Source organism: Cavia porcellus, unplaced genomic scaffold (genome assembly GCF_034190915.1).
Source record: "Cavia porcellus strain 051 isolate PalLab524CR breed Dunkin Hartley unplaced genomic scaffold, mCavPor4.1 scaffold_14, whole genome shotgun sequence".
In the NCBI taxonomy this organism is placed as follows: domain Eukaryota; kingdom Metazoa; phylum Chordata; class Mammalia; order Rodentia; family Caviidae; genus Cavia; species Cavia porcellus.
In genome coordinates this window covers 19,890,472-19,907,944 of record NW_026947497.1, presented here as the reverse complement: position 1 = coordinate 19,907,944, position 17,473 = coordinate 19,890,472, and the positions used below count along the sequence as shown (strand labels likewise).

General features: G+C 31.0%; 1 protein-coding gene across 8 annotated transcripts in view; it reads right to left on the bottom strand.

The window, feature by feature from the left end:
* The window catches only part of Bltp1 (bridge-like lipid transfer protein family member 1), a 180,208-nt gene that overhangs the window by 111,848 nt on the left and 50,887 nt on the right, over positions 1–17,473 (bottom strand). For 7 of the 8 annotated variants that reach the window (XM_063260728.1, XM_063260733.1, XM_063260732.1 and 4 more), the window contains 9 exons: positions 15,645–15,823; positions 15,385–15,491; positions 14,269–14,477; positions 9,219–9,446; positions 8,363–8,500; positions 7,476–7,655; positions 5,970–6,098; positions 2,938–3,057; positions 1,962–2,242 (listed from right to left, as the gene is read on the bottom strand). In XM_063260728.1, the coding sequence (XP_063116798.1) occupies positions 1,962–2,242; positions 2,938–3,057; positions 5,970–6,098; positions 7,476–7,655; positions 8,363–8,500; positions 9,219–9,446; positions 14,269–14,477; positions 15,385–15,491; positions 15,645–15,823 (1,571 nt within the window). The remainder of the gene's footprint in view (positions 1–1,961; positions 2,243–2,937; positions 3,058–5,969; positions 6,099–7,475; positions 7,656–8,362; positions 8,501–9,218; positions 9,447–14,268; positions 14,478–15,384; positions 15,492–15,644; positions 15,824–17,473) is intronic. The other variant, XM_063260729.1, reaches the window with a different exon arrangement.

Sequence of the window (17,473 nt, the reverse complement as noted above, 5' to 3'; positions counted from 1 at the left end):
TCACAGTGAGACAGAAGAATAATATGGTGTTTGTTTTTAAAGAGCATTTTAAAACCAGAAAATACAAAAAGTAAATATCATTTTAAAACAACAGTAAACATTCTAAAAAGAAAAATTTTCTTTTTAATTAAATCTTCACTGACACAAAAACTGTATATTGACAGAGTAGCTTATAAGCAGGATGAAATTAGATTCTTCATAGTTCTTGACAAAAAATAGAACACAAAAACCAATTTAAATGAGCCACTTAAAAAAACATAACAACATGAGCCAGTACCTTAGCTTAACTGGAACCTAACTCTGTCACCTAACTTAAACAAAACAGGTCTTTTGTACACAGTAATTGGCTTCCTGAAAAAATTAACAAAGAAACAAAGTTCTCTTTTCTTTGGCATTTCTGGGGATTAAACCTATGGCCTTCAAATCCAAATTCTTTCAAAAAATATTTTCTACATATGAAACTTCACATTCAGATTTATAAGGTGTCTTAATCTAGAAGATTAATATAATTGCAATGAAAATCTCAAGAAGTTTTAAAAACAAAAAAAAAAAAACAGAGTCATCAAGTTCTTTAGAAAATTAACAGCTGAAAATAAGCAAAGTTTTTATAAAATGGAGAAATGATCATGTATTAGGTGTAGTTTTCACTGTATAATTATCAAATAATTATTTTCTGAAAAATATTTCCTTACCCAGATTAATACCCCACATAGAATCAAAATAAATTCAACTTTTATGATAAAAATAAAATTAAAAATATGAAAATGGAAGTGCTATTTGCAAATTCTTTCTCAAACTAAGAGAAGAGACTGAAATGAATATATAAAAACCCAAGTCTGTATAGCTGAATAAAAACAATTAAAAAGTGAAACAAACTAAAAAATTTAGCAATCATGATCACAAAAAGGATGTAATTTAGCAAGTCTGATAAGAAAAACATGAAGACTCCAATAAATCAAGCGCATGTAGAAATAACAGGAAAGTCACAAAGTCAAAAGAGCAAAAATAAACTCATAAAAAATATTGCCTCGAAAGTAAACATAAAGTACCATACTATAATGCCACAATACCATATTATATTATTAATGTGCAAGTGTTTCCATTACTATTACTTATATATGGGAAATTAAGAAACAATTTAAACATTTAATACAGATATTATTTGATTGGAATACAAAGTATCTCTCTGTATATTATTTGTTTAAGAGGATCTTTACGAAATTTTCAATCATGGGAAAGTGATTAGGACATATTTAATAAACATGAAAATTTGAAAATGTTAATATGGAAAGTTTTCAAGCATAAACAACAAAATCCTGAATTGAAATAGGACAAAATGGTGGTGGTGATCTAATTATTTTCCTTTGTTTCTTAATGTATTTTTAGGATAAGCATGTATTGACTAAATAAGGGAGATATGGGCATATAAAAGCCATACTGCTATTTATAAAGGAAGTGATTCACTAAGAGGCTCTGGCACCTTTTTAACAGCTTTAAAAATATAATCATTTCTTAAGCGCCAATGGAAACAGGTTTGGGTTCTGTTAATCTTCTCTGCAATTATGAAGGCTCAAAAAAGGAGTTTTAAACAGTACATGGTGATAGTATGATCCTTTCTAGAAATGGAGAAGTAGAGGGACAAGGTGTAAAAGAAGGGACAGTGCTTTATGGAATGTTATCTGGGGACCAATAAGTTGAACTCTCATCCCATTGACACAGAATGCATACACAAAAATACCAGAAAATAATGTTATTTCAAGCAACCACATCATTATCAGAGACAAGACACAATATATTTATTTAAATATCAAGTCACTATGCATTCGTTGAGGTGCAGTAGTACAATTATATAAGCCTTTTTAAAAATTTTATTCCATTCCTAACAAAAGAATGTCCTATATAATTATCCAATATTTTCATCTGAAACTAAGACTACTTTAATTCTTAAAATTTTCACCTACCTCTTAGTTCTAGCATCATGTGTTTCCAAGAAATGTCTTTGTGCTTCATGTTTAGCATGATGATCAGCAGCTAATGCAATATCAACAGTAATAAGTCCTAAGTTGGCTGACCCAGCTTCAAGCCAGTAGGCCCTCCGTAGCACTGCAGGCTGAAGTCCAACTCTGCAATTATTTAATTGCTCAATGTACTGTCTCACTTGAAAATCCCGAATCGCAGCACTTATTCCTTCCCCAACTGACTGATTGTGGAGATTACAGTTTGCGACCCGAATTGTGCCCATCTAAAATTGAATGAAGAAAATGAAACAAAACTGTCATTTGTATATTTTGAACACAAACTACAGAACAGGCAACCACTTCAAACAGAATGAGAAACAATAGAACAAAGAAAGAAGAAAAAAAAAAGAAATAGATAAACAAAGGAAAAAAATCAAATGGAAAAAAGAAACAGCAAAGTTAAATCAGTAACAGAAGAAATATAGACATTAAAAACTCCCACAAAAAGAAAAAGAAACAAGAAGAAATAGCTAATGAAATTACAGAAACTTATTAAGGCTTGATGTCAAAAACAGTCCATAAAGTAACAGTGGCACACACACACACAAAAAAAGTTTCCAGGATCCAAGCAAGAAATGTAAGTACATACAGCCTAAAGTCATTCAGTTTTTAAAATATACTTGTTTACATCAGTCACATCAAGATAACCTGCTCTTTTACACCCCTGTCTTACAGCAATGTTAAAGTAATTTAACTACACTGCAAAAGTGGTGAAAATACTTAAAAACATCATACTGGAAGAGGACATTAATGGGTAAAACATAAAAGTTATCTTTTAAAATTCTGTGGTAGTCTGTGAGATGACAAACTATAGTTATGTATTGTATGTCAAGATATAGAGGTTTAGTTTAGGATAAGGAAAGAAGAATTACACTAGTTAAGTATAATTATACTAGTCAACAAAAATACAAATGTCTACCTTTATATTTGTAGCACAACCATGTTCCACAATATAAAGATCAGCTCCATCCACTGCTAAGCGAGTCATGGTATATTTCAAATCATCTGAAGTTGGACAAGGCCCAGGAATACAACTCAACTGAAATAAAAAATGACTGTACAATTAATTTATCACCATCAACTCATCACTTTATACTTAATGGTTATGTGTGTTTATAAAGCTAAACTTCATTCTTTTATAATGATAAACAAAATAAAGTGACACCAACTAGAAAATAAATTATTAAGAACCATATAGTATTTACATTCAAAAGACACAAGTGAGCTCAGTGTGATAATACACATCTATAGCCTCAGATGTTGGCAAGGCTAAGGCACAAAGTTCAAACTGGGCTTGGGAAACACTCAGGAAGACCCTAAGACCCTGCCTCAAAATTTAAAAAAAAAAAAAAAAAACTTTTAAAAGAGCTGGGAGGTATAGTTCAGTAGTAGAGTGTTTGCGTAGCATGCTTCAGGCCCTAAATTCAATCCTCAGCACCAGAGACAAGAGGTGGGGGATGGGGAGTCAAACCTAATTAAAAACATGTATACACACACACACACACACACACACACACACACACACACACTCCTTGGTTGATGATCTAAATTCTTTGCATGATTCTGAATCAGAATTGGATGAGAACCAAATTAAACACAATGGTTAGGCTCGATGTTGGCCTTATGAGGAAATTTAATTCAGTTCTCATCCAATTCATTTTGGATCCAGGATCCTGGATAAAATAAAGTTCATGAACCAAGGTGGGTAGGTAGGTAGATAGATAAAATTTATTACTAAAACTCAACAGAATAGTCAAAGTAAAGTGATAAGCAAACAATGTTACAATTTTACAGAAACTGTGTAAGATTAAGATATGATTTCCTTATGAGAACTACACAAAATATTAACTATAAATATTATGATGATATCTAGTAAAAGTCATACAGATTTAATCTTGTTTTGCTTCTCAAACCTAGATTTAGTAATGTGCTGAAGCAGTCAAATTTCTTTCAGGCAAAAATAAAGCTAAACAAACTAATATAAAGCAATGCAACACAATCAGTGGTAGTGAGGGAGGGAGCTAACTTGAAAAAAGATATAAAAAAAGAAACTGTCCAACGTGATACAAATATTTCCTTTATTTACTGGTGACAAGGATTACACTCATGTACACATAACTTTTTTTTTTTTTGTCTTTTTCCTTTTTATCGGTAGTGGAGATTGTACACATAACTTTTAAAACTCGAATTATACTTCTAGAGAATTTATTGTATATGAATTACATCTTAACAATTTTGGATTTTTAAAATCTTTAATGCAATACAACAGCGTTGAGTTTAAAAAAGAAAAAAAGGAAAAGGAGGTCCCTACAGGTAGGAGTGGGTGTGAATTTCTATACACTGCCCAACATACAAAGAAGGAACCAATTTTCAGGAGCATGGTAATGTGTTTATAACCACAATGACAAAAAACCTTTATAAACAAATAGAGTTTCTTCCTTTACTGCCAATAAGTAAGTGTGGGTTACAGGTTTGTTTTAGACTAAAATTAAAAGTAGAATGCACTACTTTTAATTCACAGTAATATAATAGCAAACAAATATAGTTTATATGATAAAAAAGGAAAGAAAACTACACAAATAATATTTATCTCTGTGCTTCAGAATAAGTTACTTTTCTGAAACTGCCATGTTTTCTAGATTTTCTGAAACAAGTAAATTTCCTAAAGGGAGAGAAAATACCCCCACCTTCTTATAAGGGAGAGTACTTAATGCACAATAACATTATTCATTTCATGGCCACTGTACATGGTTTTAGGGATTACTGTCTCCATTCAACACTTTGTGAAAGTACTATAGTGGTCCTAAGCAAAGACGATGTGAGCAAGTCTGACAAATGTCCGATACAGCTAATCACATTACAGGATAATAGATATGTTCCAGAATGGTATGCAAATCATGTCAACTAAGAAATTTTTTCTTCTTACTTCAATTTCTAAATCTATATATAAAGTTATATTATCAAAAAATAATAAGATGTGCCTTAATAGTAAAAATATAAAAGATATCTTATAATATAGTAAAATTGTGGATTACGAGTAATTTGTTCTGCAAGACAAGCAAACTTTTGCAATAAATTTTAATTTGATAAATGAGCAATATCTTGCAATATGATTAGTATGTGCTGCTGAATGTCACGTTTACAACTGAGTCAAGGAGTCTGCTCTCGCTCTCTCTCTCTGTAGAATTGTCATCTCCCAACATAAGAGGTTATTAAGGGGATCTTATCTGCAAAGGAGGAGGAGGAGGAGGAGTTCCTCATTTCAAATGACACTAGGGAGATGTGTAAAATGTGAGAAATTGCAAAATTCTGTAGAAAAGTACCACCCAAATAAGGCTGTACCAGTGCAAGCAATGAATGTGTTAATGACAATGCAATGTCACATTTTACCAAAATTCTCAAAAGGCAAAAAAGAAGTGTCATTGGATAGGTTCCTTGTCAAAGCTGTATGAAAAAGAAAAAAGATTCCATTGAGCCAATAGATACCAGTGATTCTGTTCCTAATAGTGAAAGCTGTCCTACACAATAACCTCTTCTCTCATGTCAGCCACAAAGGTTTTCAAAGGTGAGTGTGAACTAATTTATTTTTCTTCATATTTTGTATATAACAATATTTTATATGAATATTTTTGGATTGTAGAATGAATCATCTGAGTTTCCATTATTTCTTATCAGGAAATTTGGTTTGATACATAAATGCTTGGATTACAAGCATGTTTCTGGAATAAATTATGCTTGTAAACCAACGTTTTACTCTACCTCTTTATTTGTGAATGAACATGTTTTAAAAATTATACTACAGATACAACTAAATAACTGGCTAATAATTTGCAAAATAATTCACTGAAAAACAAATATATTCTTTACTTCATGGTTAATGCTGAATTTCAACCTTTTGTTTTAAAAAAGTCACTAATATTTATAACACTGCTAATATTTTGATTAACATACTTTGGATTCGCAGAACCGACGATCAATACCATGCTGACACATGATCACTGATTTTGGTCTTTCCAGTTCATATTCCCGACACACCACATGAAAAACAAAGGTCTGTCCCCACTCCAAGAGACATGTCAGCTACAAATAATGACAGGGTGACAACACTGTTAATATTCTAAACAAATATACAGGCTTTAGGTGCTAAGAAGACTATTAACAGGGTTTGAAAGAAGCCAAATGCTGTTCATTCCTGCTGCTTAATAATCTGTTTGTTAGCCAAACATTTTTCTACCTTGATTATTTATAAGCTTGTGTTATTTTTTATTTGTAAATCAGAAGATGACTGTCAAAATGAAAATTCATTTCAACCAAAAAATTCCAGTTCGGCAACTTTTAAAGCATATTCCTTCAAAATTGTATCTTTGCTCTTTGACAGTTAGCTGGAGTCCTTTGTATGTAAAAGCACCCAATTCTCTAACACTAACCCTTTAATAATAAACCAAACTTTGATGTACATCTTTGAATATCCAATTAATATTCTGAGCTACAATTTTGGAATATTAAGAATTTGGAAGATTAAAGTACTTTTCTTTATATAAATAGAAGTATATAACAATTCTTCAAATATAATTTACCTCTTGCTATTTACTTTTTGGTGATACTGTAAATGCCAAAAGATATGCTTCATATTCATTCTGCAATGTTTTTATCAAAATTGAGTATATACATTTCTAATACAATCCAGTCTTCTAAAGAGCCAAGATAATCATTCATATTATCATAAATATAAGACCTCACAGATCAAATGTTACAGTAATTGTAGCTATAACTAAACTTTGTCTATTTCTAGAACAAAATAATTCTTAAGGTTTCTGAGCTTTCTAAATCTAAGTCAGACAGGTTGGCCATGAATTTATTCATGAGATCACACCTAGTACTCTAGACCAGATTTACCAGCAAATTCACTTTTATTTATTAAACTGGTGCCCATTATCACTAACAGCAATTATAAACTGTATTACCTTGCTTTGGGAATAGACAAGTAGAACTGTGCTACCTAATTCTGTGCAATATAAAGGCTATTTTCAAATCCTACTTAAGAAATATACGGGAAAATAAAGTCTTTAGAAATTATTCAGTGTACTAGGGGGAAAGAACTGTCCCAATAGAAGACCTATTGATACAATTTTAATAATATATTCACTTAATTTCTAAAACAGTTCTTATTCTGACTTTTGCCAAAAGAAAATCTCTAATTCTCCCTAAAGTACTGCATGACTTTATACAATGCTTTTACACAATAAATGTGTGAACTTTGTGTGGCTCAGGAACATATAGTTTATGAATAACTCATCTATTTCTATGAAAATTCTCAATGGCAAGAATGACTTCCATCAGAATGTCATTAGTGCAAATGCAATAAATATTCAAACTAGGAAAGAAGTTATTCCTGGGAAGGTGAATAAGGGAAGGAAAAAGATAATATGCCAAGAGATAGTGCTATGAGAAGCGTACCTGTGGTGCTGTGACCTTAGCTGTAAGGCTTCCAGCCTGCACATCAATTAGCCATGCATATTCTAAGGAATCACTTCCTAAAGGAAGACCTTCTGCTGAGAACATAGCATGTGCTCTCAGCTGGAGACCTGATAAACTGATGTGACCTTCCCTGAGAACTTCATCCACAGGTGGTCGCTGCTGAAAAAAATTAGTAAGATGGTAAGATGTACAAGAAAATTGTATTATGATTTTTGGTTTCTTTTTCCCAGGGCAGACAGCAACAATTAAAAAAAAAAAGTGCTATTTAGAAAGTAAGTCTTCAGAATCCACAAGCTCTTAACACAAACCTACACTTACAAAAATTGTCAGAAGGCCGGGAATTTAGCTCAGTGATACAAGTGCCTGCCTGGCAACTGCAAGGTCCTGAGTTTGAACCCCGGTATCCAAAAAAAAAAAAAAAAAAAAAAAAAAAATCGTGTGAGTTTCTTAAAACACTATCTATGAAAGCCTATCATCTACCAAGTCCTAAAAGGTAAACAGATCTCTCTCTGATTGGTAACTGACTTCATGAATAAAAGTATACTAGCACTCTGATAGGAAATGTAACAACCCAATTTTTATGGGAAGGCTAGAACCATGAGAGTAAGATATTTAAAAGAAAGTTATAAGGTATTTCATTTTCTAAAGAAAAAAAGATGAAATTGGGACCACATAAACACAAGAATGAAAAAGAAAAACCAAGAGTTTTGAAACAACTCTTATAAACACACACATATAAATTTTCTTAATAGTGAAATTAAGTCTCTAATTCAGAGTTATATATTCTGAGCACAGAAATTATCACATTTTTCATACCATAAATATTGTAAATCTTAACTCTTCACCATAGCCCACTTTTACATTACCTGATAGTTATCGCTGACAAACACATTGAGGGGTGACAAGACAAGTTGCAGCATGGTCTCTCTAAATCCTTTTTTCATTTCAAAACATAGTCTTTCCAAGAAAGCTGTAGGGCAATCAGGCCCATCTGTAGTTCCATGCTAGTCAATAAATAAATAAATAAATAAATACCCACAATCCAAATATAGAGAAAGTTAAGGGTAAGAAAGTATAGGAAAAACAAAAATTACATTTATCTTAATTAAGAAAGTTTGATTTTTTTAAAGGAGGCTATTGTATTCCCTGGTATAGATACCAGGAACCACAGGTGACTTCTCTGCTATGCAATGCTGGTACATGACACAGAGTCAGTATGCAGTGCAATGCCTCAGGGTCACCTCTTCCTATATGGCGTGGCTCCAAAATCCTTGGCCTCTTGGTGCAATACCATCTCAGTCCAATTTGACCTCACCAGACTTAATGACGACCTTGGAGTGAACCAGGTAACAGTGTTGGATCCAAACTGAACACAAAGCAGCCCCTAGTATCAAGCCTGAAACTCTGTCAACTAAACTGGCCTGGTACCTGGAGATAAAAACTAAGAGACTATAAAGTCTGAGATCATTAGGCTAACTATAAACATGACAACTCAATATCAGGACAGAACTAAAGGAAAATAAAAAATTAAGTTACCAATGATCAAATAATTATATGATGAAGAAAAAAAGCTAGATCTCTAATAATAAAAGGATAAATTTAGAAACTTTTGAACCTGAATTGTTCTCAGTGTCTGTGGGCAACTGAGCACATAAACAATGTCCTATGCTAGATGGCTGATTATCATAATACTATCTCCAAACTATTTTGATAAATACTTACAACTGGAAGACGCCCATGAACTTTGTACAAATTAACAAGTACAGTAATATCCCAAGGACGCAAAGTAAGGGGATGAATCGATTTGGCTGAACTCTCATTTTCCTTTTTGTCATTTTCCATTCCAACAGCAGTCCATCCAGAGCTGGACGATGTTGACAGTGACAGAACAGGGCTTGAAATAACTTCTTCAAAATCCATATACATATCATCTTCCCCAAAATAGTTTTCCTATAAATATTAAGAAAAAACATGCTATCTGCTAAAAAGATATGAAATAGGCTTTCACCTATACTCCCTAAATGTGTAAACTACCCATTTCTCTAACCTATTTAATTAAAAGCATCAAGTATGTTTCCATAATATGAAAAAAGTGTATTTATTTTAGCAAATAAATATTCTATAGCAAAACACACGCAAAAGATTACAGAAGTCTGTAGTAAAGCTTCATGACACCATACTCAATTATAGCAAAATTCTGTAGTTTAGGTCTTAAAAAAAAGACTGAAGGTTTATATGATTCAACAGCTTTCCATCTTTATTTCTCAGAGTTCTGATGCAATGCCCAGGGGCATTCTTTGAGAACAAAAGAATAATTCACTGAAAATCAATCTAATTAGGTAAATATTATAATTCACATACTTGTATTCCAGTTAGAATATTTATGAGAAATGTTTAAGGCTTCAGATACATTTAAGTAGAGGAAAGACTAATCCCTAAACTATTGATTCACAAAACCATTATGTTCTCACTATTCTTTATTGTTGTTCACCTCTAAATAATATAGATGTAACCTGAAACCAGCTTGAAATCTTGGTAACTGTTTTTGTAATCCTGAAGCCTGGATGAATTAAAGAGCAAATATAAAGGTAAAGCAACACTGAGCTATATCTTGGAATTCTAACATTAAAAATTTAAAATTAGACATAAATGTTTCAGTTTTTATTGTTGATCAGACTCGAACAGGGTTGTTCCTTAGATCATTGAGGAACTTATTCAAAATACACATGCCACCTCAGTCCTGAAGACTGATTCAGCAGGTTTACCATAGGCATAGAGTCCAGAGTCAGAGATGAAGTGGAAAAAATGCTTGGATGACTTTTTTTCTTCAAATAGCCGCCTGGCCCAATCATCAAAGCCTTTCCTTTCCTTCGGGTTTAAGGGTCAATGTACACTGTTCATAATTACTAGCTTTCAGCATCCTAAAGTTTGCCAACAAAGCACAAGTAGTAGCATTTGTTTAATTTTGAGTGATGAAAGTATATATCACTTTTAAAACAACTCAAGATCATTACAATTTTTAATCCTAAAAAATTTAGATTCTTGCAGATTATTACATTATTACATTACATGTAAAATAGGCTTTGAAGACTAATATTCAATTTGCTACTAAACCAATCTTCATTTAATTATCTGAAATGGAAATAATTCATGTCAAATTCTTTATGGAACACTCAATAGTACAGTACATTTGCTAACTTTAATTAAATGTGTCAGTGAGTATGTTTTTAAAGAGTTATAAAGTACCAGGAGTCTTTTATAAATTAACACATTTACACCTATTGAATATTAACAAAAAAATGTATTTTTAAAATTGTAACTTCTTTAAAATGTTGTTCTACTATTAAGTGTTTAATGCTGGGTACTCATTTTTGTTTATATAATATATAAATTTCAACTATAAATAATTACTTTCTTAAGTATTCTGTTTAAAAAATATACAAGTTTAACCAAACACAATTAGCAATATAATACAGCAAACATTCAAGGTAGTTTAATAGTGTAAATATACACAAATATTTTCAAACACAATAAAACTTCCATTTCCATTTTATGGTAGGTGACATGTGAAATTAAAACTATCTTTAAAACAAATTACACACAGCTCTAGGAAAAAAAATCACTGGTTTACAGAACCAAAAAAATTATGTTCTGTCAAGCTGGTAGCACATTTGAATTTAAGAAAGAAAAACTGTATTTTCAATTTTATTTAGAGTTCTCAGAAATATTATTTTCCTAAAACTATTTTGTTAGATGAGTGTCAAGCAACAGAAGATTGCCATATTTTTTCAGCTCAGAAATGTGTAATTACCTAATTACACTCATTTCTCTAAACAGGAAAAAAAGATTAATAGGTTAAAAGATAACTAACAAAATCAGAAAAGTAGGGAGAAAAAAGTCCTGCAAGTACTCTCATTCTCCAAATTATATTTTAAAAAGTAGAAATTGGGAGCCAGGCCTCTCTTCCAGATTATGAAAACGATTTTTTTTTAATAAAAACGTATATATGCCATGTATATCATGACTCCAGTTAGTAAATATTCAGTACCACCAAACATAGGGACACATTTCCATGCTGTCACTATGAAAAGTAAGATTTCCCTTCTTCTATTATCAAAAAATGTAGAAAGATGAAGAGAAGTTCATCTATAAAAGTAAAATAAGTGGCACTGTTATAAAACCTTGTGTCTACAACAGAAGACATGCCATGAAGTTTTCATATGATTAAAATAACTCTAGCCAACTCTCAAAGCTGCTACTATATTCATTGCTGCAGAAGACCTCCCAATTCCTAAAATGTCCTCAGAAATTTTAATATATACTTAGAATTCTTACAAGAACACCAGGAACAGTTTCTTTTGTGAATTTTGAAGATCAGGTTTTAATACACTCCAACAAATACAGAGTAATTCTTTTTTTCTATTTTATCTTTTATAATTTCTTGATGTTTAATCTTAATAAGCAAGGAAATACAGTTATGTGAATTTTCACATTCCCTTACTCTTTCCCTTTTCAGATTTCCTTAATCTACTTGAATTCCATATTACATAAATATACATAAATCATATACACAAATTTCTAAATTCCAAAGGTAACAGTTGTAACACTGACACTAACTAGAGCATATTAAAACAAAGAGGAGGAATGTATTTAAGATTAGAATATTATCCTTATTTCAGTATGACATTAAGCTTTCTGATAGAAAAAATCAAACTTGAAAATTATATATATTATAATAAGCACAGAATTCGTTGGACTGGACAATTTTTTGCTTATTGTGTTTTAGATACATATTTAATAAATATAACAAAACTTGAAATTTTATAATTTGCCTTAGTAGATATCTTATACAAGTTCTAAGATAATTCAATAAATGCAAATGTTAATAGATACTTCAGTGCAGTAATAGTTAAGCTATGGCAAAACTATTTAAAATATGACTGATTTTTACAGCACAATTTATTAAAAAGTCAAAATGAAAGTTCGTATTGTACTTCTTTGTGTTTTTCTTTGTAATAGTCCTCTTATTGTTGATAATCATGTAATACTCTAATTTTTTAAATAAAAAAAACCTGAGGATCAATATGCATATGGTAATGCTTAAACCACAGTTGGTACTATTCTTGGAGTATTTAAAAATTGATACTATATCACTATGACCACCCCTAGTCTGCAAATTAAATCATTTTATTTAATTAAATTATGTTTCAGTCTTTAGATTTTAACTAAAATTACATTATAAATGCAGTCCCAAGAAACCTAGCAATTAGGAGACATATTTGAAGAATATTTTATACCAGTGATCACAAGAAAGAAAAGAACATGTCTTGTGTGTAAATTTTCCCCTTCAAATCTCAAGATTTGCTGCTTCGGGAATCCCTTTTAAAATGCTTGAGGAAGAAAAGATAATCAACAGAAACTCCACAAATTTTAATCACAGTTTCTAGTGCATCTTTTATCTTAAACTGCATTATGTGTTATTTCATAGCAATTTTTGGTAAATGTAACACAGTAATTGAAATATTGAGTGTTTTTTTAACCTTCCAAACCCTAGTTAACTTAGCACATCCTCTAGAAAATGATCCTGAACAAATCTCGATTGTTCTTCCTTGCTTTTCAGAGTGCTCCTCTAGAACTAGTTAACTCCTCTTACTGCATATTATAGAATTCCTTGTTAATTAAGTATTTAACATCCAAATCTTTGCAGTTTCAAACTGCAACAGCAATCTAAAGTTAGATTCATACAATCTTCCTCCCACAAGTAACTCCACTATTCATTATATTTGGAAAATTAATTTCTCTTATACTATCACATTTAATAAATGTCAACAGTATAATGAATATCTAAAGCAAAAGGAATTTTCAAAATTCCAGGAAAATGCAAGATTTCATGAAATTGGTAGTAAGCAATGATTAAAAACTGCTTTTATTATACATGTAGTTATCAGTAAAAGGCAGATATTTGCAGGGGTTAGTTAACAAAGAATAAATTAACAAAATTGCTGATGACTTGTTGGGGGCTTTTTAAAAGTGTGATCTGAACATCAAAAGAAAACATGAACTCTAGAAAACTCACAAAGTCATCAATTTTCAAAAAACAGTGTTTTTTTCAGTCATACTATAGACATAAGCTTTAAAGTGCTATCATACTGTACAATCATACAATTTTAGTGGGAAAAGTACCTTAAAGTGAAATCAACTTGATTTATTCTTTGTTCTATGTGGTACATCTCTTTTCAGGACTGATAGTTGGCATACTCTAAAATAAACTTATTTTCATAAATGTGTTTCCATTTTAAAAATAAAGATCCAAACAAATCTTGGCTCATAATTTCTCATGAATGTCATCTATTTTTAGTGGATTCACTTACAATAGATGTTTTCTGCTATCAACTATTCTGGGCCAACAAGGAGTACTTCTGCTATATTATTACAATGTGTTAAAATTTGTACCTGGATCTGTCAGTCCTCCTACTATGCCCTCAAGTCTCTCTCCTTAAAGACAGATAATATATCATCTAACAACTAACATGATTCGTAAATCACACTTAATGCTCACACACACAAAACTGCACAAAGAGATACTATTTTTAGTAACTCTGTAACTGATGTCTAGGATTTGAAGACCAGTCAACATATACAATATAACCTCAACTATTTTTGAATCATTCAACTATTTCAAATTAGTCTATGTTAATAATACATGTAAATTATTTTTACAATCATACATTTATACACAAAAATGCACTTAACAGAGGTTCTAAAATCATACCTTTATACACAAAAAGGCATTTAATAGAGGCCCATAGAGAGTTATCTGAGAATCTGGGGAAAGTTCCATTTCTACATGAAGTTTATCAGGTGGAAGTTCTGAGGGATCAATAGGAGGCCGGGAAGCAGGAGAAGGAGAAGAAACAACTCTGTCTGATGTTTTCTGAGCTGGCCTTAACACAGATAACATTGTTTCTTCCATTTCAGACACTGGAATAAATTGGAAAAAACATTGTTTAGGAAAAGAAAAAAAAGACTGGAAATTCATTATGCAAATATACACTAAGAAATGTTACTTACAAAGATAAAAATCATATTAATAAAACATCTGAGTATCTATAAACATATAATAAACACAGATCTGAAAGACCAGTAACTAAGAAAATAAATAAACTTCAATAAAATACAAATAGAAATGCATAAACCAAAATGCACAGTATCAATGAAAAATTTCTGTTCTGCAACATTCTTGGTAAGTCTCTATAATATAAATATGGGTCACAAGCAGACCTTAACTGAACTTGGGTATTAAACAATAAAGTTGTTTCCACAAAAACAATTATTCAAATACAGTGTGACATAAGCCACCACTCATACGAACTTTGAATTCTGTCCTTCGAATCTTTACACAAAGAAAACACAGCTTCTAATTCTTGTTTGGACCCAAAGTCATAACTCTAATTAAACTCTCTCAGAGAACTATAAATTATATAATAATTTTTAAAATATTTTAAAGAAACCAACATTTCACAAACTCAACTTCTTAAATATTCAGATTCACAGACATTGTTTCATATTCTAGCATTGCCATGTCTACTATGACAGATCTTTAGAAAATTACTTTTCTGAAGATTTTTCAACTTCAAGATGAGAATATTACCCCCACAGAACTGTTATAAGAACTAAGTGAATAATTTAAGCCAGTAAATAAATTGTTTGACTCAGTATTTTATGTACAATGCTGACTGAAAGTTAGCTACAATTATTCCAAAATATTTTTTAAAACAAAAACTTACACCATTATTTTAAAGATACATTTTCAAATTTTTGTATCTTTGCACATTATCGGTAACACAAGTACATATGTCAAAGGACAAAAAAATATAAAAACACTTACATGACTGTTTTAGCTGTTCATCTGCTTTTTGTGGATAAATTGGGTGCCATGTATAATCAATTGTAAGCATGACACTTGGAACAGTCCAACATTCAACCCAACCAGCCCTTTAATCAGTAAAAAACAAGGTTTCTGATTAGATAACTATTCTTTTAATTGTATACAGACACAAGTTACAGATCATTAAACTTTATTATCAATATATGAAGGAAGCAATTTCTCCACATAATGAGCATAAAATACTTATTTTATGTACTCACTTTTCCTGAGTGATGTTGCGCCACTTTGGTTTAACTGTTTTCTGACCACTTTGACACTCAGCAGTAATACCAGTATCATGAATCATCTTATTTGGATGGCAGTTCTTAACCAACATAAACAATGAATATTTACTAGGGTGGCAATCTGGTAGAAACAAATGAAGATCAACATCTTCTCCCTAAAAAGCAATTTATTACAACCAAAAATTTAAAAGTTAGTATATAAATATCTTAGGTCACTATTTATAGTCAAATGTGTAACAATCTTGAAAATAAATTCAAGGGCCGGGGATTTAGCTTAGTCACATAAGCGCCTGCTTGGCAAGCATGAGGACATGAGTTCAATCCCTGGTACCAAAAAAAGAAAAAAATTCAAAAGTACATAAAATTTTAAATGGTATATATTTTATACTCAACAGTAAGGTAAACGCCTGGAATATGATTATATAGTGACTAAAATTAAATTCGTATTAAAAAATAAAGAAATAACAGCATATAACAATGAAAGATCATCTTCCACAGTTACCCATGGGTGTTTTATATGAAATTCACTGTAAAAAAAATTCTCCAATGTAAGTTCAAGCGTTCCGTATTTTTCTTATTTTTAAAATAGCATCATTTCCTTTGATTATTCATCTGTAGTAAGTCTTAATTCCTCAACTGGCTCTTAGTAGTTCTAAGCTGGCATATCAAGAGATCTTCATTCAGTCTTTTTCCCTTCTAGATCTTCTATTCTTACACTGATGTCTAACACACACACACAGCTTATAGGCGTGATTTTTAAAATGGAGCTCTATTTATTGTAATCATGATTCCCCATTACATTACTTTGAAACCTCATAATGATTGCATCCATTAGTTGGAATGGGTTTATCCTGGTTTGTTTGATTTTATTATCTGTGATGGTATGAACAGCTATTTTGAAGAAAACAAGTCATTACACTAGCCAGTGCTGATTTAATATCATCTTTCTCTGAAGTCTTACCATGCTTTTAGTCTTCTGTTTCCTTTGGTTCTATCATGTTGTATCTTATTCAATTGTATTATGTGTGATAGTATAAACAAATTTTCTATGGAAAATGAGGCAATATAGTAGCCATCGTTTGTTTTCTGTTATTTGGTTCTAAATGCCCTGTAATTCTTTTATTCTCTTTAATGGTTTTATACTATTTTGCTATGTTTGATACTATTATATATGAAGTTATGCTCTACTATTTCAAAGAATGAGACATTATGGTAGTCACTGTTAATTAGGGGTTGTCTTCTGGTGAAATACTGTATTGCTTACACTGCTCTGTTCTGATCTGCTTTGTTATGTCTTAATCTCTTTATGTTTTGTCTTAATTTCTTTAAAATAAAAAAATGGAGCACTAGCTATATTGCTAGGGTTCAAAAATCTAATCTGAAAATTCACTAGCTAATGACAAGTTATACTGTCAGTCTTTCAGCATTCTAATCAATAATTGCAGAACATAGAAATAATTAATGCAAGAGGATTGTTCTGACAAATGAGTGACTACACAAAAAGCTCTCAGATCAGTGTCTAGCATATAAGATATGTTTATTTGATGTACCTATTATTGTTGTTTCTATTTTTAAAATGATAACCAATATTAATACTACAATTACTTCTAATTGTCCATATCCTAAAATGAGGTCTCCATATAATAAAACTACAAAATTCTGAGCTTAGGGGAAGTATGTAAGATCTGTCTATTTGATAAAAGAAGAAAAGTACTTGTGGGTATTTCCTGAACTTATGGTTACAATTAGGAATTAAATATAAGGAAAAATACAATTAGTTCAGAGAACTAGTAAATATTAGTTCT